Source organism: Ciconia boyciana, chromosome 28, assembly GCF_034638445.1.
Source record: "Ciconia boyciana chromosome 28, ASM3463844v1, whole genome shotgun sequence".
NCBI classification, from domain to species: Eukaryota; Metazoa; Chordata; class Aves; order Ciconiiformes; family Ciconiidae; genus Ciconia; species Ciconia boyciana.
In genome coordinates, this window is record NC_132961.1 from 2176140 (window position 1) to 2200259 (window position 24120).

The 24120-nt window shown below is 71.9% G+C and overlaps 3 protein-coding genes across 3 annotated transcripts; 1 reads left to right on the forward strand and 2 right to left on the reverse strand.

Annotated features, from left to right (window-relative positions):
- Nucleotides 1-193: 193 nt before the first annotated feature.
- LOC140644719 (platelet glycoprotein VI-like) lies at nt 194-2459 on the reverse strand. The gene is made up of 5 exons (XM_072847782.1): nt 2360-2459; nt 2233-2268; nt 1438-1698; nt 1074-1356; nt 194-347 (listed from the first exon to the last, which is right to left on the reverse strand). Exons 1-5 carry the CDS (start codon nt 2388-2390, stop codon nt 284-286), a joined length of 675 nt encoding a protein of 224 aa, XP_072703883.1. The 5' UTR covers nt 2391-2459; the 3' UTR covers nt 194-283.
- Nucleotides 2460-3248: 789 nt separating this feature from the next.
- On the forward strand, nt 3249-12198 carry LENG8 (leukocyte receptor cluster member 8). Its single transcript, XM_072847702.1, has 15 exons — nt 3249-3431; nt 3547-3706; nt 4049-4150; nt 4264-4373; nt 4464-4601; nt 5139-5276; nt 5480-5656; nt 5750-6079; nt 6224-6358; nt 6494-6782; nt 6893-6994; nt 7915-7983; nt 8089-8218; nt 10172-10379; nt 11868-12198. Exons 1-15 carry the CDS (start codon nt 3394-3396, stop codon nt 12028-12030), a joined length of 2289 nt encoding a protein of 762 aa, XP_072703803.1. The 5' UTR covers nt 3249-3393; the 3' UTR covers nt 12031-12198.
- An 884-nt stretch (nt 12199-13082) lies between these two features.
- PPP1R12C (protein phosphatase 1 regulatory subunit 12C) lies at nt 13083-23996 on the reverse strand. Its single transcript, XM_072847704.1, is given in 23 exon segments — nt 13083-14024; nt 14117-14167; nt 14353-14403; nt 14494-14598; nt 14716-14784; nt 14987-15066; nt 15227-15263; nt 15347-15481; nt 15575-15665; nt 15903-15982; nt 16121-16652; nt 16721-16844; nt 16917-16969; nt 17069-17129; nt 17132-17196; nt 17423-17482; nt 17484-17515; nt 17947-18021; nt 20339-20483; nt 21754-21913; nt 21996-22114; nt 22857-22987; nt 23724-23996. Coding segments are annotated over 23 exon segments (2601 nt in total). The 5' UTR covers nt 23982-23996; the 3' UTR covers nt 13083-13937.
- Nucleotides 23997-24120: the final 124 nt, after the last annotated feature.

Here is a 24120-nt window from a genome sequence, read left to right on the forward strand (position 1 = left end):
GACCCCCTCCCCCGCCGCCCCCTAATTAAACGATTTTTCCAATTCTCCGGGGTCTGCGTCTCACTGGCGGGGGCAGGGAGAGGAACCCCCTCCCCCTCCTGTTATGGGGGTCCAGAGCCCCCCACTTATGGGGGACCAGCCCCCCCTCCCCTTCTGCACGTGGGGGGCATCGACATGGACCCAGGCGTGCGGGTAATGCTGCTTTATTGAGCTGAAGCGGGGGGCCCCAGTGTTCAGGGGGGCCCCCGGTGTTCGGGGGGGGTCCCCGGCACGGCGGGGGGGCTCAGTAGGACCCCTTCCAGTGACTGCAGCCCGGCCAGTTGGGGTCCTTGGGGGTGGCAGCCTCCCTGTGAGGGGAGGGGTTTTAGGTGGGGGCACCCCAAAACCTGCCCCCCCCTCCCCCCCGTTCTGCCCTGGGGGGGTCCCCGGCTGCCCCCAGGGGGATTTGAGGGATCCCCAGCCTGGATTTGGGGAACCCTCCCCCATCCTGCGGAGGCAGCCTGAGCCCTTCCCCACCCCCTGGATTTGGGGATCCCCCTTCCCCACATCCTTAAGACCCCCACATCCTCTGGATTTAGGGGCTGCCCCAACCCCCTCATCTTGGGGGTCCCCAGACTCCCCCCTCCCCCAGACTTTGGGGGGTGCCCCCAGCCCCTTCCCCCAAGGGCAAACTCCCCCCTCCTTGTTTTTGCTGCCCACCCCTGGAGTTGGGGTCCCCCTGTAACCCCCGACTTTCAGGACACCCCTGAATTTGGGGACTCCCCCTCACCCCTTTAATAGGCCTCCCCAGCCCCCTGGATTTGGGGAATCCCCTCACCCTTAAGACCCCCCCAAATCCTCTGTGTTTTGGGGCTGCACCCAACCCCTTCATCTTGGGGGTCCCCCAGACCCCCTGAGTTCGGGGGTCTCCCCCTCCTTGTTTGTGCCCCTCCCAAACCCCTGGAGGTGGGGTCCCCCCATAACCCCTGACTTCCAGGGCACCCCCTGAATTTGGGGACTCCCCACCACCCCACCCCTTTAATAGCCCCCACCGGCTTTCGGACCTCCCCCAGGTTTGGGGGTGCCCCCCCTCACCTTCCACCAGGAGCAGCAGCGGGGGGCTGGGCAGCGAGACGCCCCCGCCCTCGGGGCTGTAGGTGCAGACGTAGGCGCCCTGCTTGGGGGACTGGAGGGAGAAGGAGGCGCTGCCCCCCGACACCCCCACCTGCCCCACGATGCCCGCAGGGCCCCCCCGGTAGAGCCGGAAGATGGCGGCCCTGGGGGGCCCCTTGCAGACCACCGTGACGTTGGTTCCCTGCGGCACCGGCAGCGGCTGCAGCGGCGGCAGCGAGAGCTTGGGGCACTCCAGGTGGGGGTCTGGGGGGGGATCGCAGCGGGGTCACGGGGGGGGGACACACACACAGGGGGGGTCCCCAGCTCCCCAGCGTCCCCGCTCACCAGTGACCACCACCTCCACGGGGTTGCTGGGGGGGCCGGGGGGGCCGGGGGGGTCCTGGCAGCTGCAGGTGTAGACGCCGGCGGCGGCGGTGGTGGCGACGATGGTGAAGGTGGCGAACTCCTTGGCGGCGATGACGGTCGGCTCCGAGCGGTTCCCGTGCAGGATGAAGCTGGGCCCCGGGCCGAGGCACTGCAGGATGAGGTGCTGGCCCACCGGCACCCATGGCTCCACCAGGGACTTCAACTGGGGACGTTCCAGGGCTGGGGACAGGGACGGGGGGACGTGGGGACCCCGGAGATGGGGGGACAGGGGAGGCGGCGACGCCGGAGCTGGGGAGGGGGACGTCAGAGCTCCGGGAAGGGGGACGCGGGGACATCGGAGCCATGGGGAGGGGACGGGGGACACTGGGGACTCCAGAGCTGGGGACAAGGGTGGGGCTGGGGGACCCCAGAGCTCGGGACTGGGACATGGGGATGGGGGGACCCCCTGGGGACAGGGATGGGGGAAGCCCAAGGACAGGGACACGGGCACCCCAAATGCCTGGGGACAGGGGGACGGGGATGTGGGGACCCCGGAGCCCTGGGGACGAGGGGTGGGGACATGGGGACACACCAGCCCCAGGGCTGTGGGACGGGGACATGGGGGCCCCTGGGGCTGTGGGGTGGGGGAGCCGGGAGCTTGGGGACAGGGGGACACGGGGGCTGTGGGACACGGCAGGAGGGGGCGGGGGGATGGGTGGCCGCCTTTGTCCCCCCCAGCCCCACAGCGTGTCCCCCGGACCCCAGGGTACTCACGGCTCGAGGCCCCGCATGGCCCCAACACCCAGCAGCCTGCGGAGACAGACACGGGGGGGGGGGGGACACGGTGGTACCCGTGTCCCCCCAATGTCCCCCCGACCCCCCCCCGCGCCCCCGGCCCCACCGAGGACGAGGACAAGGACGTGGGTCCCCATGGCGCTGCTGCCGCCCCGAATGCAGAAGTGGGGCCCGGCAGGAAGGGAGCGGCTCGGCCCCCAAAACCACGGCTCCCCCCCGAAACCACAGCCCCACAGTGCTGCCACCTCCTCCGCCCTGCCCCACGGCACCCCCACATCTATGCTCCACCCCTGCCCCGTGGCCCCCCATAACTGCTCCCAGTCCTGCCCCGTGGCCCCCCCATAACTGCTCCCAGTCCTGCCCCATGGCACCCCCATATCTGCACACCCCTGCCCTATGGCACCCCATCGCTGCCCCCAATCCTGCCCCATGGCATCCCTATAACCGCCCCCACTCTGCCCCATAGACCCCCATAACGGCCCCCAGTCCTGCCCCATGGCATCCCTATAACCACCCCCACTCTGCCCCATAGACCCCCATAACGGCCCCCAGTCCTGCCCCATGGCACCCCATATCTGCGCCCACCTGCCCTATGGCACCCCATAACTGCCCCTAGTTCTGCCCCATGGCACTCCGTGTCTGCGCCCCTCTGCCCTATGGGACCCCCATAACGGCCCCAGCCCTGCCCCATGGCACCCCCATCCCGGCCTCCCCCTCCCCCCATAAGCAGCGCCGTTGCGCTTTGAGAGGGCATTGTCCCTTCTCGGCCGCCGTTTCCCCCCCGTCGCAGCTTTGCCTTCCCATTGGCTAACACCCGCGGCGTTCCTCGCTCCCATTGGTCTCCGCTGCCCAACGCCCCGCCTTCCCCCTGTCCTCCCTCTGCGCCTCCGCCCCGCCCCCTCGGCCCCTTATCCCCGCCTCTTCCTCCTTCCCCGCGCCCCTATTGGCCCTGCGCGCGACGTCACCGGAAGCGCGCACCGGAAGTGGAGGCGGCGGCAGGCTCGGTGCGGGCGGCGCCGCCATTTTGGGAGCGCGGAGGCGCCGGTACCGATCGCTGCGGCCCGGCCCGGCCCGGCCCCGCGGGCGGCTGCGCCCGGGGGTGGGGGCGGCGGCGGAGCGGAGGCCGCGGGAGGCCCCGCCATGGCCGCCAACATCGGGGACCAGCGAGCGCCGGAGTGGTGAGCGCCGGCGGGGCGGGGCGGGGGGGGGGGACGGGACACACACACACGCACCGGGCCGGTTCGCGGGGCGCGGCCCGTCCTGACCGCCCCCCCCCCCGCCGTGTCCCCTCAGGGCCCCGCAGTACGGGCTGGGGGCCGGCGGGGCGCGGGAGGGCGGCCTGGAGGCTCCGGCCCACGAGAACCCCGAGTGGGAGAAGGCCCGGCAGGCGCTGGCCAGCATCAGCAAGGCGGCGGCCGCCAGCGGCAAGAGCGGGGGGAGCGGCTCCGGGGGCGCAGGTGAGGGGCGGGGGGGGTTCCGGAGGGGCTGGAGGGGGTCCCGGGGGGGCAGAGGGGCCTGGGGGGGTCCCGGAGGGTCCCGGGGGGTAGAGAGGGGGCTGGGGGGCCCTGGGGTGGAGGTGGGGGTTTGGGGGGGAGGGGTACAGGAGGGTCCCTGTGGGGCTGGGGAAGGGGTTGTGGGGCGAAAGGGGGAGTTCTGGGGGACTTGTGGGGAGGGGGTCTGGAGAGCGGAGGAGGGGGTGGGAGGGGAGTTTTGGGGGAGCAGGAGGGGCCTGTGGGGCTGAGGGTGGGGGTGGGGCGTGGGGCTCCCCCCCCGCTCTAGCCTTCCTCCCCCGCAGTACTCCTCGCCGCAGGGGGACCCCGGGCTGCAGCAGCCGCCCTATTACCAGTGGTACCAGCCCTACGGCGGCTACTACCCCTACGGCTACTACTACCCCATGGTGAGCCGGGGGTCTCCCCCCCCGTGGCTGTGGGGGGCCCTTGGGGGTCTCCCCCCGTGGCTGGGGGGCCCCGCGGCCGTGGGGGGTGGGCGCTGACGGGGGTCTCGTTGCAGGGCGTCTACTCGGGGTACGGGCGGCGGCGGCCCCCTATGGGGCGGGGGGGACCTACGCTGCCGCCCCCCAGCAGCCCCCTGCGCCCGGGCAGCAGAGCGGCCTCGGCCAGGTGAGGGGGGCGGCGGGGGAGGGAAGGGGGCGGCAGGGAAGGGGGCCCGGCTGCCCGGGACCCCCCCACATCCCCTCTCCCGCTCCGCAGCAGCCGCCGGTGCCGGGCCTGGACGAGGCGTCCCCCTACGGCAGCCCCCAGCCCCAGCTGCCCCCCGCCGCCCCCCAGCCCCCACCGCCCCACAGCGCCCACCCCTGGGCGGGGAGGGGCGTCCACGGCGGCAGGGGGGTGGGGAACCCCACCCAGCGCCGCCGCCCCGTACCCCCCACGGCTACGGCGAGGGGCCCGGCCCTGGCCCCAAGGGCAAGAAGGGGCAGCAGCTCTGGAGCCGCATGAAGCGTAAGAGCCCCCCGGGGGAGGGGCGGATTTGGGGAGGGGCTGTTGGGGAGGGGGCTGGGGGGGGGGTCCTCAGGAATCCCCCGAAACCAGCGGGAGCTGTGACCCCCCTGCCCTGGGTCACCCCTTGCACCAAAACTCCCCAAATTCCCCCCACCCCCCAAACATCGCCCCTCACCCCAAAACTCCCCCAAAACCGCGAGTCCCCCCAAATCACACAGCACGCGCCCCTCCGCTCTGGAATTCTCCCCAAAACCTCCAGAATTCCCCCAAAACACACCCCACCCCCACCTGTGCCCCAAAACTCCCCCGAAACCCGAATTCTCCCCAAAACCCACCGCAAATCCCCACTTTCACCCCAAAACTCCCCTGAAAACCCCCAGTTCCCCTAAACCAGCCCCCCTCACCCCGTTCTCTCCTCCCCCCCAGAAGCCCCGGTGCCGGCGGCCTCAAGTTCAACCTCCCCAAGCGCCCCTTCGTCCTCACCACCCCCAGCTTCGGGGCTGGGGAGCAGCGCGGCGGCGGTTTCGGGGGGCAGCCGGGCCCCGACAAACACCACGGACACGGGTGAGCGAGGACAGACGGACGGGCGGCGGCGGCGGGGCGCGCTGGGCGCCCCTGCTTCACCCCAGGGCGGGGGCGGGGGTGCTTCGCCCCAAAAGCGACGCGTCGCGGGCCGAGCCCCCTCTCTCGGGGGCGGCGGCGGCCCCCGCGCACGCTGACGGCGGCGGCGGCCCCGGCGCGCGCTGACGGCGGCGGCGGCGGCGCAGGGGGAAGCCGGAGGATTGGCCGCAGGACATGAAGGAGTACGTCCAGCGCTGCTTCACCGCCTGCGAGTCGGAGGAGGACAAGGACCGGACGGAGAAGCTGCTGAAGGAGGTGCTGCAGGCGCGGCTGCAGGACGGCACCGCCTACACCATCGACTGGAGCCGCGAGCCGCTGCCGGGGTGAGCCCCCGTGCCGCGAGGAGCCCCCCGGCGCGGCGGGGGGACGCGGGGGCGAGCTGGTCCCCTTCCTCCTCCTCCTCCTCCTCCCCGCAGGCTGAGCCGGGACGGCGTCGCCGAGAGCCCCAAGAAGAAGCGCTGGGAGGTGCCGGCTCTGCACCCGCCCCGGCCGGCGGCGGGCTCGGGGTTGCCGCAGCCCCCTCCCCAGCGCGGTGCCGGTGCCGGGGGGGCGGCGGCGGCCCTGGGCCCCCCGCCCCAACGCGGCGGCGGCGGCACCGGCGCCGGCCGGGCTCGCGGTAACGGCTTCCCCACCAAATTCGGTAACCGCAACGTCTTCATGAAGGAGAACAGCTCCTCCTCCAGCGCCGGCTCCCGCTCCCGCTCCCGCTCCTCCTCCCGCTCGCCCGGACGGCACTTCCGACGCAGGTGGGGGGCGGGGGGGACCCCCAAACTCCCCCCCCCGGCACCCCCTCGCCTCGGCCCCGCGGCCGTGCCGGCGTGGGGACACACACGCACGTCGGAGGGTCTTTTTGGGGGTCTCCCCAGCTCCCCGCTCCGCTCTCCCCGCAGCGATTCCCACTCGGACTCGGACAGTTCCCTCTCCGGCGCCGAGAGCCGGCCGGGCGCCCGCCGGGCCCCCCCCAAAACCCGCGGCCGGGGGGGGCACGTGGAGCGCGGCCGCATGCGGATGCAGCGGGGGAAAAGGTACCGGGGGGGGACCGGTTTGGGGCTCCCCAGTTGGGGGCAGAGCCCGGGATCGGGGTCGGGCTCTCCGGATTTTGTCCCTGACTGAAATCCGCCTGTTTTCCCCCCAAAACGCCCCCACCCCCACCCCCGCAGGCACGACCAGGGTCCCTCCAAGCGCAACCGCAAGCGCCCGGCTATGGACTACGAGGACCCGGAGAAGGAATTCAAGAAGCAGCGGCGAGCGGCTCGTTTCCAACCCGGGCACCCCAAAAAGCTGCGGCCGGAGCCCCTCGTCCTCCCCCTGGGGGGCTCCGACCCCCCCGGCTCCTCCGAGGGCCTCGACTGGAACGAGCTGAAGATCCTGGGGACCTGCCAGGACGTCACCAAGCACTACCTGCGCCTCACCTGCGCCCCCGACCCCTCCACCGTCCGCCCCGTCTCGGTCAGCGGCCGGCCGCCCGTCCCCCAGGGACCCCGGGGTGGGGAAGGGGCCGCCCTGACGCCCCCTCCCCCCCGATTTTGTGTGTCCCCCCCCCTCCCCCTCCCCTCCAGGTGCTGAAGAAGTCGCTGAGCCTGGTGAAGTCCCACTGGAAGGAGAAGCAGGATTACGCCTTCGCCTGCGAGCAGATGAAATCCATCCGGCAGGACCTCACGGTGAGACCCCCTGCTGACACGGGGGGGGGTCCCCTGGACCTTTTGGGGCTCTCCCGCACGTTTTGGGGGGCTCCCAGACTTTTGGGGCTCTCCTGGACCTTTTCAGGGGAATCTCTTGGATTTTTGGGGGCTCTCTTGGACCTTTTGGGGTGGCTCCCAGACTTTTGGGGCTCTCCTGGAGCCTTTGGGGCTCTCCCAGACCTTTTGAGGGGGATCTCTTGGATTTTGGGGGGCTCTCCTGTACTTTTGAGGGGCTCCTCTGCATTTTGGGGGGCTCCCAGACTTTTGGGGCTCTCCTGGACCTTTTCAGGGGATCTCTTGGATTTTGGGGGCTCTCCTGTACTTTTGGGGGGCTCCTCTGCATTTTGGGGGGCTCCCAGACTTTTGGGGCTCTCCTGGACCTTTTCAGGGGAATCTCTTGGATTTTTGGGGGCTCTCTTGGACCTTTTGGGGTGGCTCCCAGACTTTTGGGGTGGCTCCCAGACTTTTGGGGCTCTCCTGGAGCCTTTGGGGCTCTCCCAGACCTTTTGAGGGGGATCTCTTGGATTTTGGGGGGTCTCCTGTACTTTTGAGGGGGATCTCTTGGATTTTGGGGGGTCTCCTGTACTTTTGAGGGGATCTCTTGGATTTTGGGGGGTCTCCTGTACTTCTGAGGGGCTCCTCTGCATTTTGGGGGGGGCTCCCAGACCTTTGGGGCTCTCCCAGACCTTTTCAGGGGGCTCTCTTGGATTTTTGGGGCTCTCCTGTACTTTTGAGGGGCTCTTCTGCATTTTGGGGGGTCTCCCAGACTTTTGGGGCTCTCCTGGACCTTCTGAGGCTCTCCCAGACCTTTTGAGGGGCTCTCCGGGAGTTTCGGGGTCTCCAGGAGTTTTGGGGGTCTCCTGCTGCGGAGGGTCCCCCATCACCCCTTCCCCCCCCAGGTCCAGGGCATCCGCACCGAGTTCACGGTGGAGGTGTACGAGACGCACGCCCGCATCGCCCTGGAGAAGGTGGGATTCGAGGGCCCTCGGGACCCTGCCACGGCCCCCCCCGACCCCCCCTTGTTCCCCCCCCGTGCCGGATCCGGCCCTGAGGGTCCCCCCCCCTCGCCGCAGGGCGACCACGAGGAGTTCAACCAGTGCCAGACGCAGCTCAAGTCTCTCTACGCCGAGAACCTGCCGGGCAACGTCGGGGAGTTCACCGCCTACCGCATCCTCTACTACATGTTCACCAGGAACTCGGGGGGTGAGCGGGGCGGGGGTGCGCCGGGGCCCCCTCACTCGTGGGGGGATCTAGGGGTGCCCCAGGGACCCCCTGCTCGCATCTAGGGCTGCCCCAAGGGCCCCCTCCTTGCTTTCAGGCACTTCAGGGGTGCCCCGAGATCCCCCCCATTCCCCATGAGGGGCTCAGGGGCTCCCCCGAGACGCCCCCTCCCCCGCTCCGGTGCTTTAAGGGAGCCCCAACCCCCCTGTTCGCACCGAGGGGCTCCAGGGTCACCCCTCCCCCCAGTCCTGCTGCTTGTCCCCCCCCCCTCAGCCTGCTGTGCCCCCCGACCCCACTGAATGCCCCCCACCCCAGTGTCCCTCCCTGACCCCCGTGTCCCCCTGTCACCCCACTGAATGTCCCCCTGACCCCCGTGTCCCCCTGTCACCCCACTGAATGTCCCCCCACGTCCCCCTGACCCCACCGTCCCCCTCTGACCCCGCCGTCCCCCTCACCCCACTGAACGTCCCCCCACGTCCCCCTGACCCCACCGTCCCCCTCTGACCCTGCCGTCCCCCCTCACCCCACTGAACGTCCCCCTGACCCCCGTGTCCCCTGTCACCCCACTGAATGTCCCCCCCACGTCTCCCTGTCACCCCACTGAATGTCCCCCCCCACATCCCCCTGACCCCCACGTCTCCCTGTCACCCCACTGAACGTCCCCCCCCGTCCCCCTGACCCCTGCGTCCCCCTGACCCCCGTGTCCCCTGTCACCCCACTGAACATCCCCACGTCCCCCTGACCCCCCATCCCCTCTGACCCCGCCGTCCCCTGTCACCCCACTGAACGTCCCCCCCACGTCCCCCTGACCCCCGTGTCCCCCTGTCACCCCACTGAATGTCCCCCCCACATCCCCCTGACCCCCACGTCCCCCTGTCACCCCACTGAACGTCCCTCCCCGTCCCCTGACCCCCACGTCCCCTGACCCCCGTGTCCCCCTGTCACCCCACTGAACGTCCCCTCCACGTCCCCCTGACCCCCACGTCCCCCTGTCACCCCACTGAATGTCCCCCCCTGTCCCCCTGACCCCCATGTCCCCTGTCACCCCACTGAACATCCCCTGACCCCACCGTCCCCTCTGACCCCGCCGTCCCCCTCACCCCACTGAACGTCCCCCCCACGTCCCCTGACCCCGCCGTCCCCCTCACCCCACTCAACGTCCCCCTGACCCCCGTGTCCCCTGTCACCCCACTGAATGTCCCTTCCCCGTCCCCCTGACCCTGCTGTCCCCCTGACCCCACCGTCCCCCTCACCCCACTGAACGTCCCCCCCCACGTCCCCCTGACCCCCGTGTCCCCCTGTCACCCCACTGAACGTCCCCCCACGTCCCCCTGACCCCCATGTCCCCCTGTCACCCCACTGAACGTCCCCCCACGTCCCCTGACCCCCCATCCCCCTCTGACCCCACTGTCCCCCTCACCCCACTGAATGTCCCCCCCACATCCCCTGACCCCCGCGTCCCCTGTCACCCCACTGAACATCCCCCCCACGTCCCCTCTGACCCCACCGTCCCCTCTGACCCCGCCGTCCCCCCTCACCCCACTGAACGTCCCCCCCACATCCCCTGACCCCCGCGTCCCCGTCACCCCACTGAACGTCCCTCCCCGTCCCCCTGACCCCCACGTCCCCCTGTCACCCCACTGAACGTCCCCCCATGTCCCCTGACCCCACCGTCCCCCTGACCCCCGTGTCCCCCTCACCCCACTGAACGTCCCCCCACGTCCCCTGACCCCACCGTCCCCTCTGACCCCACTGAATGTCCCCCTCACCCCACTGAACGTCCCCCTGACCCCCGCGTCCCCTGTCACCCCACTGAACATCCCCCCACGTCCCCCTCTGACCCCACCGTCCCCCTCTGACCCCGCCGTCCCCCCTCACCCCACTGAACGTCCCCCCCACGTCCCCTGACCCCCGCGTCCCCCGCCGTCCCCCCAGACCTGACGACGGAGCTGGCCTACCTGACGCCGGCGCTGCGGGGGGACGCCTGCGTGGCGCACGCCCTGGCCCTCCGCGCCGCCTGGGCCCTGGCCAACTACCACCGCTTCTTCCGCCTCTACCGCGCCGCCCCCCCCATGGCCGCCCGCCTCATCGACAAGTTCGCCGAGCGGGAGCGGCGGGCGGCCCTCAAGGCCATGATCAAAACGTATGTGGGGCCGCCGGGGGGGTCCCGCGCCCCCCGGGCGGGGGGGCGGGGGGGGGGAGGGGACGCGGAGGGGCGGGGGGGAGCGGGAGGGGAGAGCAGGAGCCGGACCCCCGCGGCGGCGGCGGCGCAGGTGAGTCGTGCGGGGCGGAGGGGGCGGGCTCGGTTGGGGGGCTGGGGGGGGTGAGTCCCCCCGTTTCTGCCCCACAGTGGGGCAGGAGTGTCCAAAACCCCCAGCCCTGCCCCATAGCGAGGTTGGGGGTGTCCCTGAGGGTGGCTGAACCGCCCCACCCCCGCTCTGCCCCACACCCAGGCAGGGGGTACCCAACCCCCCGCACTGCCCCACAGCGGGGCAGGGGGTCCCTCAGCTGCCCAGGGAGGGGCAGGGCCCCCATCCTTGTGGGGCTCTGAACCCCCATGTCCCCCCCATGGGGCTGTGCCCCCCAATGGGGCTGTGGGTCCCCCAATGGGGCTGTGCCCCCCCTCACCCCAGTGGGGCCAACGTCCTCAGTAGGGCCACATTCCCCCTCAGTGCTATGGGGCTGGGTCCCCATTTAGGGGCCACATCCCCCCTCACCCCTTATGGGGCCCTGTCCCCCCTTATGGGGCCCTGTCCCCCCCTTGCCCCACTTAGGGGGCCATGTTCCCTCCTTGCTCCTATGGAGCTGGGTCCCCCACTTATGGGACCATGTCCCCTCACCCCTATGGGGCCCTGTCTTCCCACTTATGGGGCTATGTCCCCCCCTCACCCCTATGGGGCCAAGTCCCCCTCACCCCTATGGGGCCATGTCCCCCCTTATGGGACCACATCCCCCACTTACGGGGCCAAGACCCCCTCACCCCTATGGGGCCATGTCCCCCACTTATGGGGCCAAGTCCCCCCTCACCCCTACGGGGCCGGGTCCCCACTTATGGGGCCAAGTCCCCCCTCACCCCTACGGGGCTGGGTCCCCACTTATGGGGCCAAGTCCCCCTCACCCCTATGGGGCCATGTCCCCCACTTATGGGGCCAAGACCCCCTCACCCCTATGGGGCCATGTCCCCCACTTATGGGGCCAAGTCCCCCTCACCCCTATGGGGCCATGTCCCCCCCACTTATGGGGCCACGTCCCCCCTCACCCCTATGGGGCCATGTCCCCCACTTATGGGGCCAAGACCCCTCACCCCTATGGGGCCATGTCCCCCCACTTATGGGGCCATGTCCCCCACTCACCCCTACGGGGCCGGGTCCCCACTTATGGGGCCAAGTCCCCCCTCACCCCTACGGGGCCGGGTCCCCACTTATGGGGCCATGTCCCCCCCTTATGGGGCCAAGTCCCCCCTCACCCCTACGGGGCCGGGTCCCCACTTGCGGGGCCAAGGCCCCCCACTTAGGGCGCGCGTCCGCCCCCACCGCGCCACCTCCCCCCGGGGCCACCCCCTCCCCCCGCCGTGGGGCCGCGCCCCGCCCCCGCTGCCGTGTCTCTGTTCTTGATCTCCTTCTCTCCCCAGCTTCCGCCCGGCGCTGCCCACCGCCCTGGTCGGGGCCGCGCTGGCCCTCGACTCCCCCGAGAGCTGCCGGCTCTTCCTGGCCGCGCTGCCCCTCTCCTTCACCGGCCCCGACGCCGCCGCCATCGACTGCAAGCAGAGCTTGGCGGTCCTGGCCCACTTCTGACCCCCCCGGGGCGGGGGGGGCGACGGCCGCCGCGACCGACGACGACGACGGTGGGGGGGTCCCGTCGCCCCCACGCACCCCGGCCCCCCCCCCCGGAGTGCGGGGCGGGGGGGGGGCACCCCGTAACCTTCTCTTTCGATCCCGGCAGGAGGGAGCCGCCAGCGATGGATCGGGCGGGGGGGGAGGGAGGGGGAAACGGAGGGGGAGGGGTTGCCCGGGGGAGGGGACGCGGCCCCGGCCCGGGGGGCCCAGCCGCCCGCCCGCCCCCACTAACGCTGTCTCAGTTTCTCTCTCTTCTTCCTGCTGCCGAGGGGGCCCGAGGCCCCGCCCGCCCCCCCCCGACGCCGCGGCGGAACCCCAGGCCCCGCGGAGGCCCCCGACCCACGGAGCCTCGACCCACGGAGCCCCTCCCCCCCCGCCTCGCAAGAACCGCCGGGGAGGGGCCCCCGCCCACGGAGCCCCCCGGGGCTCAGGGACTCGCCAAGCCGGGACTGTGTCAGAGCCGCCGCCGCCTTTTCTCTCTCTCTTTGTTTTTTGACGCTCAAATTTTCTTTTTTTGGTTCGTATTTAATTTATTTGCACACACACACCTCCCCCCGCCCCTCCCCCCACGTCTCTTTGCAGGTAAAACACGTCCCCTCCCCCGCCATTCCCCTCCCCTCCCCCCCTTTTCGTTTCTTCCGCCGCCCCGGGGCCGCGCTGTCTGCCTGGGCTGGCCCTGCCCCCACCCCTTTTTAACTGCCCCTCCCCCTTTTTTGGACAGAATAAAGAGGAAAAGGAGAAAGTGGCCGGCTCGGGGGGAGGGGGAGGGGCCGGAGCAGGACACGGGGGGGGGGGGCACGGAGGCGGAGTGTGCGTGTATAGACACATATGTGTGTATGTATGGGGGGGATGCACACATGGAGGAGGGGGCCGAGGGGGAGGGGCACGTGTATGGTCAAGTGTGCGCATCCATATATACACATATGGGGGGGGGGGGGGCGGGAGTGGGCACGTGCACTGGTGTCTGCCACGCCCCACCGGCCACGCCCCGTTGGGGTGGGGGAGGGGCGCACGGAGGCGGATTGGCCCCCCCCACCCCCCGGTCATTAACGCTGTTAGCACGAGTGTGGGCGTGTCTGTGCGTGTCCCGCGCACACGCGTGTGCCCGCCCCTCCCCCCTTATTGCCCCTCCCCCATCACACGCAGCTCCACTTTTTTTCTTTTTCACTTTTTTTTTCTTTTTTTTTTTGCAAAAATACTTGCGAGGGGGAGGGATTTTGGGGCGGGGCGATGGGCGGGACCTGGGGAAGCCCCGCCCCTGGTCTGCTCGGGGGGGGGGAGAGCAGCATGTGTGATTGGCATGCGTGGGGCGGGGCTGGCGTGCGGTAGCCCCGCCCACTATTGGAATGGGGCGGGGCAAGCACAGTGGGGGCGCACCCATGGACCCTGCCCCCATGCAGAGGGCGTGGCCTCGGGGAAGGGGCGTGACCTGCACCTTAACATTGGGGAGGCCCCGCCCCGACTCAACCTTGGCCACGCCCCCCATCGGCAGCTCCCACGCAGTGCAACGGGGTGGCCCCACGGCAACCTTGGCTCCGCCCCCAGCACCATTGGCTCCGCCCCCAGCAGCATTGGCTCCGCCCCAGTAGCATTGGCTCCACCCCCCACAGTATTGGCTCCACCCCGGTAGCATTGGCTCCACCCCCCACAGTATTGGCTCCACCCCAGTAGCATTGGCTCCGCCCCACCAGCATTGGCTCCGCCCCCTGCGGGGGGGGATTGGAAGCGGTGGGGCACACCCGGGGGCGGGGGGGGGGGTGGCAGGCGGGTCCTGTGGGGCGGGGGGAGTCCTCATTTTGGCATGGGGCGCACCGGGGTGCCAGGGCGGCCGTGGGGTGCTGTGGGTCGCGCCGTGGGTCCCAGCGTCACTTGGAGAGTTTGCTGATGACGCGGATCAGCGCCGCGTTCTCGTCCTTCAGCCGCTGGTTGTCGGCGCGGAGATCGGAGAGAGCCTGGGGGGGGCGGGGGGGGGGCCTCAGGCATCCGGGCCCCACATCCCCCACCGCCCCGGGGGCACCCAGGTGTCCGGGCCCCCCAACTTTACCTTCAGCTCCTCCTCCAGCTCAGCCGCCTTCCGCTCCAGCGCCCGGCGCTCCTGGGGGGCAGAGAGGGGGGTGGGGGGGGTCTCTAAGGGGGAGCTGGGGGAGGGACATGGGGTCCCTGGGGGGGATGTGGGGTCCCAGGGAGGACGTGGGGGTTCCCTGGCGGGGATATGGTGGTCCCTGGGGAAAATTTGGGGTCCCGGGGCGGGGTGTGACATGAGGACAGCCCAACACTCACAAATCGCTCCAGCTCCAGCAGCGCCGGCCGCTCCGCGATCCTCTCCTGGCGCTGTGGGGGGACACGGGGGGGGGGGGGTGAGGTGCGATCCTGCACACCCCCCGAAACCGGGGAGATCCCCCCAGGCCCCCCCGGACCCACCTGGGTGACCCTCTCCAGCTCCAGCTTGATCTGGGTCAGCTTCAGCTCCGTCTCCTGCAGCTGCTCCCTCAGCCGCTCGTTCTCAGCCCAAAGATCCTCGTACAGCTGGGGGGGGGGCCCAGGCGGCCGGGGGGGGGGGGGGACCCTGGGGTGACCCAGGGGTCCGGGCCCCCATCACCCCCCTCCCCCCCCCCCCCCCCCCCGAGCGCGTCTGGGACTCACCTGCTGGTAGTCGAAGGCGGGGGCTGGGGCGGGGTGGCAGGAGGCCATTGGGGGGCTGGGGGAGGCTGCGGGGGGGCAAGGGGGGTGATGGGGGCTGCAGGAGCCCCCGACACCCCCACCCACACCCCCGGCACCCCTGTACCTGTGGGGGACGTCCTCCCCGCTCCCCGGCTCGTCGCTCTCTGAGCCCTGGGGGACACACACACACGGGTTGGGAGGGGGGGGTCTGGGGGGGTCTTGGGGCCCCCCCGCCCCCATGGCCCCCCCTCACCTCCGTGCCCGACCCCCACCGCGATTTTCGGCGGTCCCGGCCCCCGGGGCGGCTCCGCAGCTCAGCCTCCGCTTCCGGCCCTGTGTGGGACCCACAGATACGGGGGGGACCCGGGCGTCCGGGCACCCCCACCCCAGCCGGGAGCAGCCGGCCCCACCGTGGGGGGGGGCCATGGGGCCGTGGGGGGTCCCAGGAGGGATTTGGGGGGGTCTAGGGGGGCACCCACCTTTCTTCACCTGCGAGCTGGGGCGGGGAGCCGGGAGCGGCGGGAGGGGTCCTGGGGAGGAGGGGGAGGGTTAGGGGGACACACAAACCTCCCCCCGCCCCGGGACACCCTAACCCCCCGCCCCCGGCCCCCACCGAGCTCTCCAGGGGCTGCTCCCCCTCTTCCCGGTCCCGCCTCTCCTCCTCTCTGATTCGCTGCTCGGGCGCCCGCCCGTCACCTCCGCGGCCAATCGTCTTCTCCGCTTCCTTCAGCTCCGTCAAAGTCACGCCCTGCGGGGGGGGGAGGGTCACAGACACCACCCCCCCCCCCCCCCGGGGGGACCCCGGTGCCGTCCCCCATCCCCCAGCGCGGTCGGGGGGTACCTGGGTCGACCTCCGCGACTGCCGCATCAGCCGGGAGCGAGCCTTGCGCTGCGACTCCGACTCCTCGTCCCGCGCGGGGGCCTGGTAGGACCTGGGGGAGGGGCAGGGTGGTGGGGGGGAGGGGCAAGGTGGGCCCCAGCACCCAGCACCCAGGTGGGGGCACCCGGGCGCTCACCTGCGGGGCCGGGGGTCGGCGGTGCCGGGGGGGGCGGTGCCGGTGTCGGCCTTCGCCGGGAGGTCGCCGCCGGGGGGCTGCGGGGACAGAGCGTCACCCCGGCCCCTCCCCCCACGGCGGGACCAGCCCCTCCCCCCCCCGCCCAGGACTCACGCGGGGGCGGCGGCGGCAGGGGGGGCGGCGGCGCGGCGGGCGGGGGTCGGGGGGACGCGGGCCAGGCGCGGCTCCGAGCCCTGCGGGGGGACGCAGGCGTCGGGGGGGCCGAGAGGGTCCCTGGAGCGACCCCTCCCCCCCCCCGCCGAGCACCGGGTGGGGAAGGCGGGGTTAAACCACGCCCCGCCCCCCCGGGAGCAGTGGGTGGAGCCTCCTACCGGGTCACCTGACAGGCTCACTTCTTCCCGATTGGCTGGCTCCGAGGCCAGGCTCGTATTGGCTGAGCCCGGGCCAATCGGGGCGCGGTTCCACTTCTGCAGCAGCTCCCAGAAGTCCGGCTGCTGGGGGCGGGGCCAGGGCGGGGAAAAGGGGGCGGGGCCGGAAAGGGGTGGGGTGAAGAAAGGGGTGGAGTCAGAGAGAAAAGGGGTGGAGCCCAGCAAAAGGGTGGAATAGGTATGGGGTGCAGTCAAGGAGAAAGTGGGTGGAGCCAGGCAAAGGGGTGGAGTCACCGTAGGGGTGGAGCCCAGAGTGAAAGGGGTGGGGGGCAAAAGTGGGTGGGGCCGAGGAGACAGGAGGAGGAGCGGGGGGAGGGGTGGAGGCCAGACAGGGTGGAGCCGAAGGAGGGGGCAGAGCCAAGCAGGGGCGGAGCCCAGACAGGGTGGAGCCGAAGGAGGAGGTGGAGCCCAGGTGGGTGGAGCCCAAGGAAGGGGCGTGGCCAGCAGAGGGCATAGCCCGGGGAGAGGGCGGAGCCTGCAGAGGGGGGCGTGTCCGGCAGAAAGGGGCGCGCCCAGGAGGAAGGGGGCGAGTCCAGGACTCACCTGGGGCGGGCGTCGAGGCGGGGCGAGGAGGCGGAGCGGCGCACGGCACCGGGCGGGCGGGGGGGCCGCGCCCCAGGCTGCCCGTCCTGCAGAGAGCCCCGGGGGGCTGGGCGGGCGTCAGAGCCTGCACGCGAAGCCCCGCCCCGTCATCCCCACCCCTTTGCCCCTATAAGGGCAGGAGGGGGCGGAGCCTTACCTTCCCGGCCGGGGGCCGTTGGGGGGCCGCTCGGGGGCGGCGCCGCGGGGGGCCTGGGGGAGGGGGCAAGGGGGGTGAGGGGCTGCGCCGAGCCCCCACCCCCCGAGGAGGGTCCCCAGGCGTCCGGGCCCCTCCCCTCCCCCGGGGCTCACCCTGCGGGGGGGTCGCCCTCCCCCTCCTCGCCGCTGTCCTCGTCCGCGGGGGGAGGGGCCCCGGCCGCTCCTTGGACTGATCCTGCACCGACATCTTGTCCCGGCTGCTCATGCGGCAGACGGAGCTCCTGGGGGGCAGGGAGTCAGGGGGATCGGGGGACGGGGGGCAGGGGGGATCAGGAGGAGGGGGGGTCAGGGGGGTTGGGGGGGTCAGGAGGGGATGGGGGACTCGGGGGGTCAGGAGGGGATGGGGGCGGGGGCCAGGGGAGGATGGGGGCGCAGGGGGGATGGGGGGCAGGGGCGGGTCTGGGCAGGTCTGGGGGGTGCCGGGGCTCAGGGGTTTCGGGGGCTCACCGGCGGTGCTTGCCGCCCCAGGCCGGTGTCGGGGTCCCCTCGGGATCGGGCACCATCGGGCGGGCGCCGCCCCGGGTCCTTCTGGCTGCGCAGCTGTGGGGCGGGGCCGTCAGGACCCCAGACCCCCCAGATCCCCCCAACACCCCCTGCTCAGGGCCAGGCCCCGGGACCCCCCAGCTCCCACCCTGGGGTCCCCCCTTGGAGCAGGGGCAGCGGTGGGGCCCCCCCCGGGTGCTTTCAGGGTCCCCTCAGCAGGGTCGGGGTCCGCCACCCCCCAGCCGGGTCCTCTGGGGGTTGGGGGGCCCTGGGAGGGGGGGGGGGGGGGTTGTCCTGGGGGTTGGGACCCCCCAATGGCTCAGGGCCCCCCAGAGGTGACGGTTGGGGTTGGGGGTCCCTCCCCGGTGTCAGGGCCCCACCCCTGCCAGGTTCGGGCCCTCCGCCCCCGGGGGCTGTTGGGGGTCCCGTGGGGTCGGGGGGAGTTGTGGGTCCCGGGGCTGCTGGGGTCCCGGGGGTCCGGGGCTCACGTGGTGCTGCCGCCGCTGCAGCTCCTCGAGCAGGGGCAGCGTCTCCTCGTCGGCCAGGTCACAGGGGCGCTGGCCCTGGGGGGGGCAGGGCTGCTCGGGGACCCCCCGGAGACCCCCAGAGCCCCCCGGGACCCCCAGCTCCCCCCTCGCAAGGGGCTTAGAGCTGCCTGGACCCCCCCGGAACCCACTCGGCCCCCCTGCAATGAACCACTTGGGACCCCCCGGCCCTCCCAGTGCCCCCTGAACCCCCCAGACCCCCCCCACGAGCCCCCTGGACCCCTCCGACCCCTGGGCGGCCCCAGCACCCCAAGCCCCCTCAGACCCACTCAAGAACACCCCGGGGCCCCCCAGACTGCTTCGGACCCCCCGGCCCCCAAACCCCCTCAGAGCCCCTTATGAACCCCTTTAGACCCCCCAAAGCCCCTCAGACCCCTTATGAACCCCCTTAGACCCCCAGCGCCCCCAAACCCCCTCAGAGCCCCTTCTGAACCCCCTTACACCCCCATCTCCCCCAAACCCCTCAGAGCCCCTTCTGAACCCCCTTAGACCCCCCATCCCCCCCAAACCCCCTCAGAGCCCCTTCTGAACCCCTTAGACCCCCCAGCCCCCAAACCCCCTCAGAGCCCCTTCTGAACCCCCTTAGACCCCCAGCCCCCCAAACCCCTCAGAGCCCCTTCTGAACCCCCTTACACCCCCCAGCCCCCCAAACCCCCTCAGAGCCCCTTCTGAACCCCCTTACACCCCCCAGCCCCCCAAACCCCCTCAGAGCCCCTTCTGAACCCCCTTACACCCCCCAGCCCCCCAAACCCCTCAGAGCCCCTTCTGAACCCCCTTAGACCCCCCATCCCCCCAAACCCCTCAGAGCCCCTTCTGAACCCCCTTAGACCCCCAGCCCCCAAACCCCCTCAGAGCCCCTTCTGAACCCCTTAGACCCCCCAGCCCCCCCAAACCCCTCAGAGCCCCTTCTGAACCCCCTTACACCCCCAGCCCCCAAACCCCCTCAGAGCCCCTTCTGAACCCCTTAGACCCCCCAGCCCCCCAAACCCCTCAGAGCCCCTTCTGAACCCCCTTAGACCCCCCAGCCCCCAAACCCCCTCAGAGCCCCTTCTGAACCCCTTACACCCCCATCCCCCCAAACCCCCTCAGAGCCCCTTCTGAACCCCCTTACACCCCCCATCCCCCCAAACCCCCTCAGAGCCCCTTCTGAACCCCCTTACACCCCCCCCAGCCCCCAAACCCCCTCAGAGCCCCTTCTGAACCCCCTTAGACCCCCCAGCCCCCCAAACCCCTCAGAGCCCCTTCTGAACCCCTTAGACCCCCAGCCCCCCAAACCCCCTCAGAGCCCCTTCTGAACCCCCTTACACCCCCCATCCCCCCAAACCCCTCAGAGCCCCTTCTGAACCCCCTTACACCCCCCAGCCCCCAAACCCCTTCAGAGCCCCTTCTGAACCCCCTTACACCCCCCAGCCCCCAAACCCCCTCAGAGCCCTTCTGAACCCCCTTACACCCCCCATCCCCCCAAACCCCTCAGAGCCCCTTCTGAACCCCCTTAGACCCCCCAGCCCCCAAACCCCCTCAGAGCCCCTTCTGAACCCCTTACACCCCCAGCCCCCAAACCCCTCAGAGCCCCTTCTGAACCCCCTTACACCCCCCATCTCCCCCAAACCCCCTCAGAGCCCCTTCTGAACCCCCTTACACCCCCCAGCCCCCAAACCCCCTCAGAGCCCCTTCTGAACCCCCTTACACCCCCCAGCCCCCAAACCCCCTCAGAGCCCTTCTGAACCCCCTTAGACCCCCCAGCCCCCCAAACCCCCTCAGAGCCCCTTCTGAACCCCCTTACACCCCCCCATCCCCCCCCAAACCCCCTCAGAGCCCCTTCTGAACCCCCTTACACCCCCCAGCCCCCCAAACCCCTCAGAGCCCCTTCTGAACCCCCTTACACCCCCCATCCCCCAAACCCCCTCAGAGCCCCTTCTGAACCCCTTACACCCCCAGCCCCCCCCAAACCCCTCAGAGCCCCTTCTGAACCCCCTTACACCCCCCAGCCCCCCAAACCCCCTCAGAGCCCCTTCTGAACCCCCTTAGACCCCCCAGCCCCCCAAACCCCCTCAGAGCCCCTTCTGAACCCCCTTACACCCCCCAGCCCCCCAAACCCCTCAGAGCCCCTTCTGAACCCCTTACACCCCCAGCCCCCCAAACCCCCTCAGAGCCCCTTCTGAACCCCCTTACACCCCCCAGCCCCCCAAACCCCCTCAGAGCCCCTTCTGAACCCCCTTACACCCCCCATGCCCCCCAAACCCCCTCAGAGCCCCTTCTGAACCCCCTTACACCCCCATCCCCCCAAACCCCCTCAGAGCCCCTCGCGAAGCCCCGTACGCCCCCGGCCCCTCACCACGTTGTTGCGGGGGGCCATGTCGCAGAGGTGCTCGGCCAGCAGCCGGCACGCCTCCTCCACCCCCCAGTGCGCGGCGGCGTGCAGCGGCGTCCACCCGTCCTTGTCCCGCACGTCCGGGTCGTAGCCCGCCTGCAGCAGCAGCCTGGGACCCCGCGGGGATGGGTGTCGGGGACCCCCCCCCCCGGGTGCTGGGGTCCCCCTCGGGCGCACGCGTCTCTTTTTGGGGGCTGGGTCCCTGCCCGCGCTCCTGGGGCCCCCCCCGGGACACCTGGGCCCCCCCCCAAATGCCTGGGACCCCCGAACTCCTGGGTCCCCCCCAAGATCCCCGGGTCCCCCCGAATGCCTGGGACCTCTCAATTCCTGGGTGTGTCCCCCCCACACCCCCGGGTCCCCCACACCCCGGGGTCCCCCAAACTCCTGGGTCCCCCCACAATCTTGAGTCCCCCCCAGCTCCTGGGTTCCCCCTGAGATCCCGGGGTCCCCCAAACTCCTGGGTCCCCCAAACACCTGGGTCCCCTCAATTCCTGGGTGTGTGTGTCCCCCAAGATCCCAGGGTCCCCCACACCCCGGGGTCCCCCCAAACTCCTGGGACCCCTCAATTCCTGGGTGTCGTGTCCCCCCCAAGATCCCAGGGTCCCCCACACCCCGGGGTCCCCCAAACTCCTGGGTCCCCCAAACACCTGGGACCCCTCAATTCCTGGGTGTCGTCCCCCCAAGATCCCAGGGTCCCCCACACCCGGGGTCCCCCCAAACTCCTGGGTCCCCCAAACACCTGGGACCCCTCAATTCCTGGGTGTGTCCCCCCAAGACCCCAGGGTCCCCCACACCCCGGGGTCCCCCAAACTCCTGGGTCCCCCCACAATCTTGAGTCCCCCCAGCTCCTGGGTGTCCCCCCCAGATCCCGGGGTCCCCCAAACCCTGGGTCCCCCAAACACCTGGGACCCCTCAATTCCTGGGTGTGTGTGTCCCCCAAGATCCCAGGGTCCCCCCACACCCCGGGGTCCCCCCAAACTCCTGGGTCCCCCCAAACTCCTGGGACCCCTCAATTCCTGGGTGTCGTCCCCCAAGATCCCAGGGTCCCCCACACTCCGGGGTCCCCCCAAACTCCTGGGTCCCCCCAAATTCCTGGGACCCCTCAATTCCTGGGTGTGTGTCCCCCCCACCCCCGGGTCCCCCCACACCCCGGGGTCCCCCCAAACTCCTGGGTCCCCCCAAACTCCTGGGTCCCCTCAATTCCTGGGTGTGTGTGTCCCCCAAGATCCCAGGGTCCCCCACACCCCGGGGTCCCCCAAACTCCTGGGTCCCCCAAACTCCTGGGACCCCTCAATTCCTGGGTGTCGTCCCCCCAAGATCCCAGGGTCCCCCACACCCCGGGGTCCCCACACTCGGGGTCCCCCGGTCTCACCCCCCACCTCATGACCTCGATGTAGCCCTTGGCGGCGGCCACGTGCAGGGCGCTGGCGCCGGTGGCGGGGTGCCGGGCGTCCCGGATCTCCCCCGCGTCCAGCCAGCGCCGCGTGTCCCGCAGCATCCGCTCCTCCTCCGCCCGCTTGGCCGCCGCCACGTCCACCCCTGGGGGGCGCCGGGGCGTGGCCGGGCGTGGCCGGGACACGCCCGCCCCGCCCCGCGGCCCCGCCCCCGCGGCCCCGCCCACCTCGCCGCGCCACCTCGGCCCGCAGCAGCGCCTCCAGCCCCTCGTCCTCGGCCACCTCCAGCGGCAGCTCCCCGTCGCTCGTCACCGCCGCCACATCCGCCCCGTGCTCCAGCAGGTACCTGGGGGTCACGGGGCAGGGCGGGGTCAGGGGGTCCCGCCCCGCCCACTGGGATGGAGAGGCCCACGGCCCCCCCATAGCCATGGGGCTGGCCCTCGGCCGAGGCCTACGGCTCCCTATAGCTCCCTATAGCTCCCCGCAGCCCCCGTCCCAGCGGGGCCTCACAGCTCCCTATAGCCCCCCCATAGCCCCCATCCTGGCCTGGCCCCATAGCCCCACCCCGGGCCCCATAGCTCCCTATAGCCCCCAGCCACGCCCCATAGCTTCCTATAGCCCCCAGCCCCATAGCACCCGATAGCTCCAGTCCAGCCCCATAGCCCCCAGCCCCATAACCCCCAGCCTGGACCCATAGCTCCCTGTAACCCCCATAGCTCCCAGCCCCATAGAGCCCAATAGTCCCAGTCCAGCCCCATAGCCCCCCGTAGCCCCCAGCCTGGCCCCATAGCCCCCATAGCTCCCAGCCCCCAGCCTGGCCCCATAGCCCCCCCACAGCCCCCAGCCCCATAGTGCCCAATAGTCCAGCTCAGTCCAGCCCCATAACCCCCAGCCCCATAACCCCCAGCCCTCCAGCCTGGACCATAGCCCCCCATAGCCCCCAGCCCCCAGCCTGGCCCCATAGCCCCCATAGCCCCCAGCCCCCAGCCTGGCCCCATAGCCCCCCATAGCCCCCAGCCTGGACCATAGCCCCCATAGCCCCCAGCCCCCAGCCTGGCCCCATAGCCCCCTAGCCCCCAGCCCCTCACTGGGCGATGTGCCGGTAGCCGCAGGAGGCGGCCACGTGCAGGGGGGTCCAGCCCTCGTTGTCGGCCTGGTTGACGTCGGGCCCGCTCTCCACCAGGAACTGCCCCCCCTCCATGTTCTCGTCGATGCAGGCCTGGGGGGGCGGGGGGGGCACCCCGGGGGTCACGGGAACAGCAACCCCCGGGACCCCAGCGCCTGGGACCCCCCAGGACCCCCCGGGTCCCCGTCCCTGCCCCCCCCCAGGGTCCCCGGCCCCCCCAGCACCGACCCGCAGCCCCTCAGACCCCCCGGCTCCGCCCCTCTGTGCCAAGCCCCGCCCTTGCTCTGCAGGCCCCCCCACTCAGACAACCCCGCCCCTTCCTTCCTCCCTCCCACTTACCCTCTGCACACCCCCCCTCCCGCCCACCAGACTCCGCCCACTCACGCATAAAACCCCGCCCTCTCTGTCTCCACCCACTCCCCCAACCAACCCCGCCCCCTCCTCTCCCACTTACCCTCTGCAGGCCCCGCCCACTCCCCCAGGTAACCGCGCCCTCCCAGGCCCCGCCCACTCCCCAGGCAGCCCCACCCCTTCTCTCCTTCCCCTCTGTAGGCCCCGCCCACTCACCAGGTAACCGCGCTCCCTGCAGGCCCCACCCCTTCCCTCCGTAGGCCCCGCCCACTCACCCAGGTAACCGCGCTCCCACCTGCTCACCCGCGAAGCCCCGCCCCTCCGCAGGCCCCGCCCTCTCCCCGGCAACCCCGCCCCCTCGCCCCCCTCGGCGCAGGCCCCGCCCACTCCCGCCCGCCGTCCCGCTCCGCTCTCCGGCCCGCCGCCGGCCCCGCCTCTTCAGGCGCGCGGCCCCGCCCCCTCCCTCCGCCCCTCCCACCTGGTGCAGCGCGCTGATGCCGTCGGCGTTGGCCCCGCCCAGCAGCGCGCGCCCCCCCGCCCGCACCATGGCGCGCGCCTCCGCCAGGTCGGCGCCTGCGCAGACGGCGCGGAACTCGGCGGCGCGCTCGAAGCGGACGGCGCGGGCCCGCGGGGCCGGGGGGGCCGGGGCGGGCGGGGGGGACGCGGCCGCCGCCGCCTCCCAGCGCCGCAGCTGCTCCCGCCGCCGCTCCCGCGCCGCCGCCGCCGCCGCCGCCATCGCCGCCCCCGCCGCCGCCGCCGCCGCGGGGCCCCGCCCGGCTGCCGTAGGGGCGGTGCCGGAAGCGCGGGGCGGGGCGCCATGGCAACGGCGCGCGGGGGCGCTGGGGCGGCGCGGGGCAGGGCGGGAAGGCGGCGGA

Bases quoted from the DNA above. Each gene is read 5' to 3' on its own strand.
- LOC140644719 (XM_072847782.1), bottom strand. From the start codon at position 2,390: ATGGGGACCCACGTCCTTGTCCTCGTCCTCG. The intron at 1,699-2,232 runs GTGAGTACCCTG...CCCTGTCCCCAG, and splicing joins GCCATGCGGGGCCTCGAGCC to CCCTGGAACGTCCCCAGTTG. The intron at 348-1,073 runs TGAGGGGGGGCA...CTCCCCTCACAG, and splicing joins CTGCTGCTCCTGGTGGAAGG to GGAGGCTGCCACCCCCAAGG.
- LENG8 (XM_072847702.1), top strand. From the start codon at position 3,394: ATGGCCGCCAACATCGGGGACCAGCGAGCGCCGGAGTG. The intron at 4,151-4,263 runs GTGAGCCGGGGG...GTCTCGTTGCAG, and splicing joins ACGGCTACTACTACCCCATG to GGCGTCTACTCGGGGTACGG. The intron at 4,374-4,463 runs GTGAGGGGGGCG...CCCGCTCCGCAG, and splicing joins AGCAGAGCGGCCTCGGCCAG to CAGCCGCCGGTGCCGGGCCT.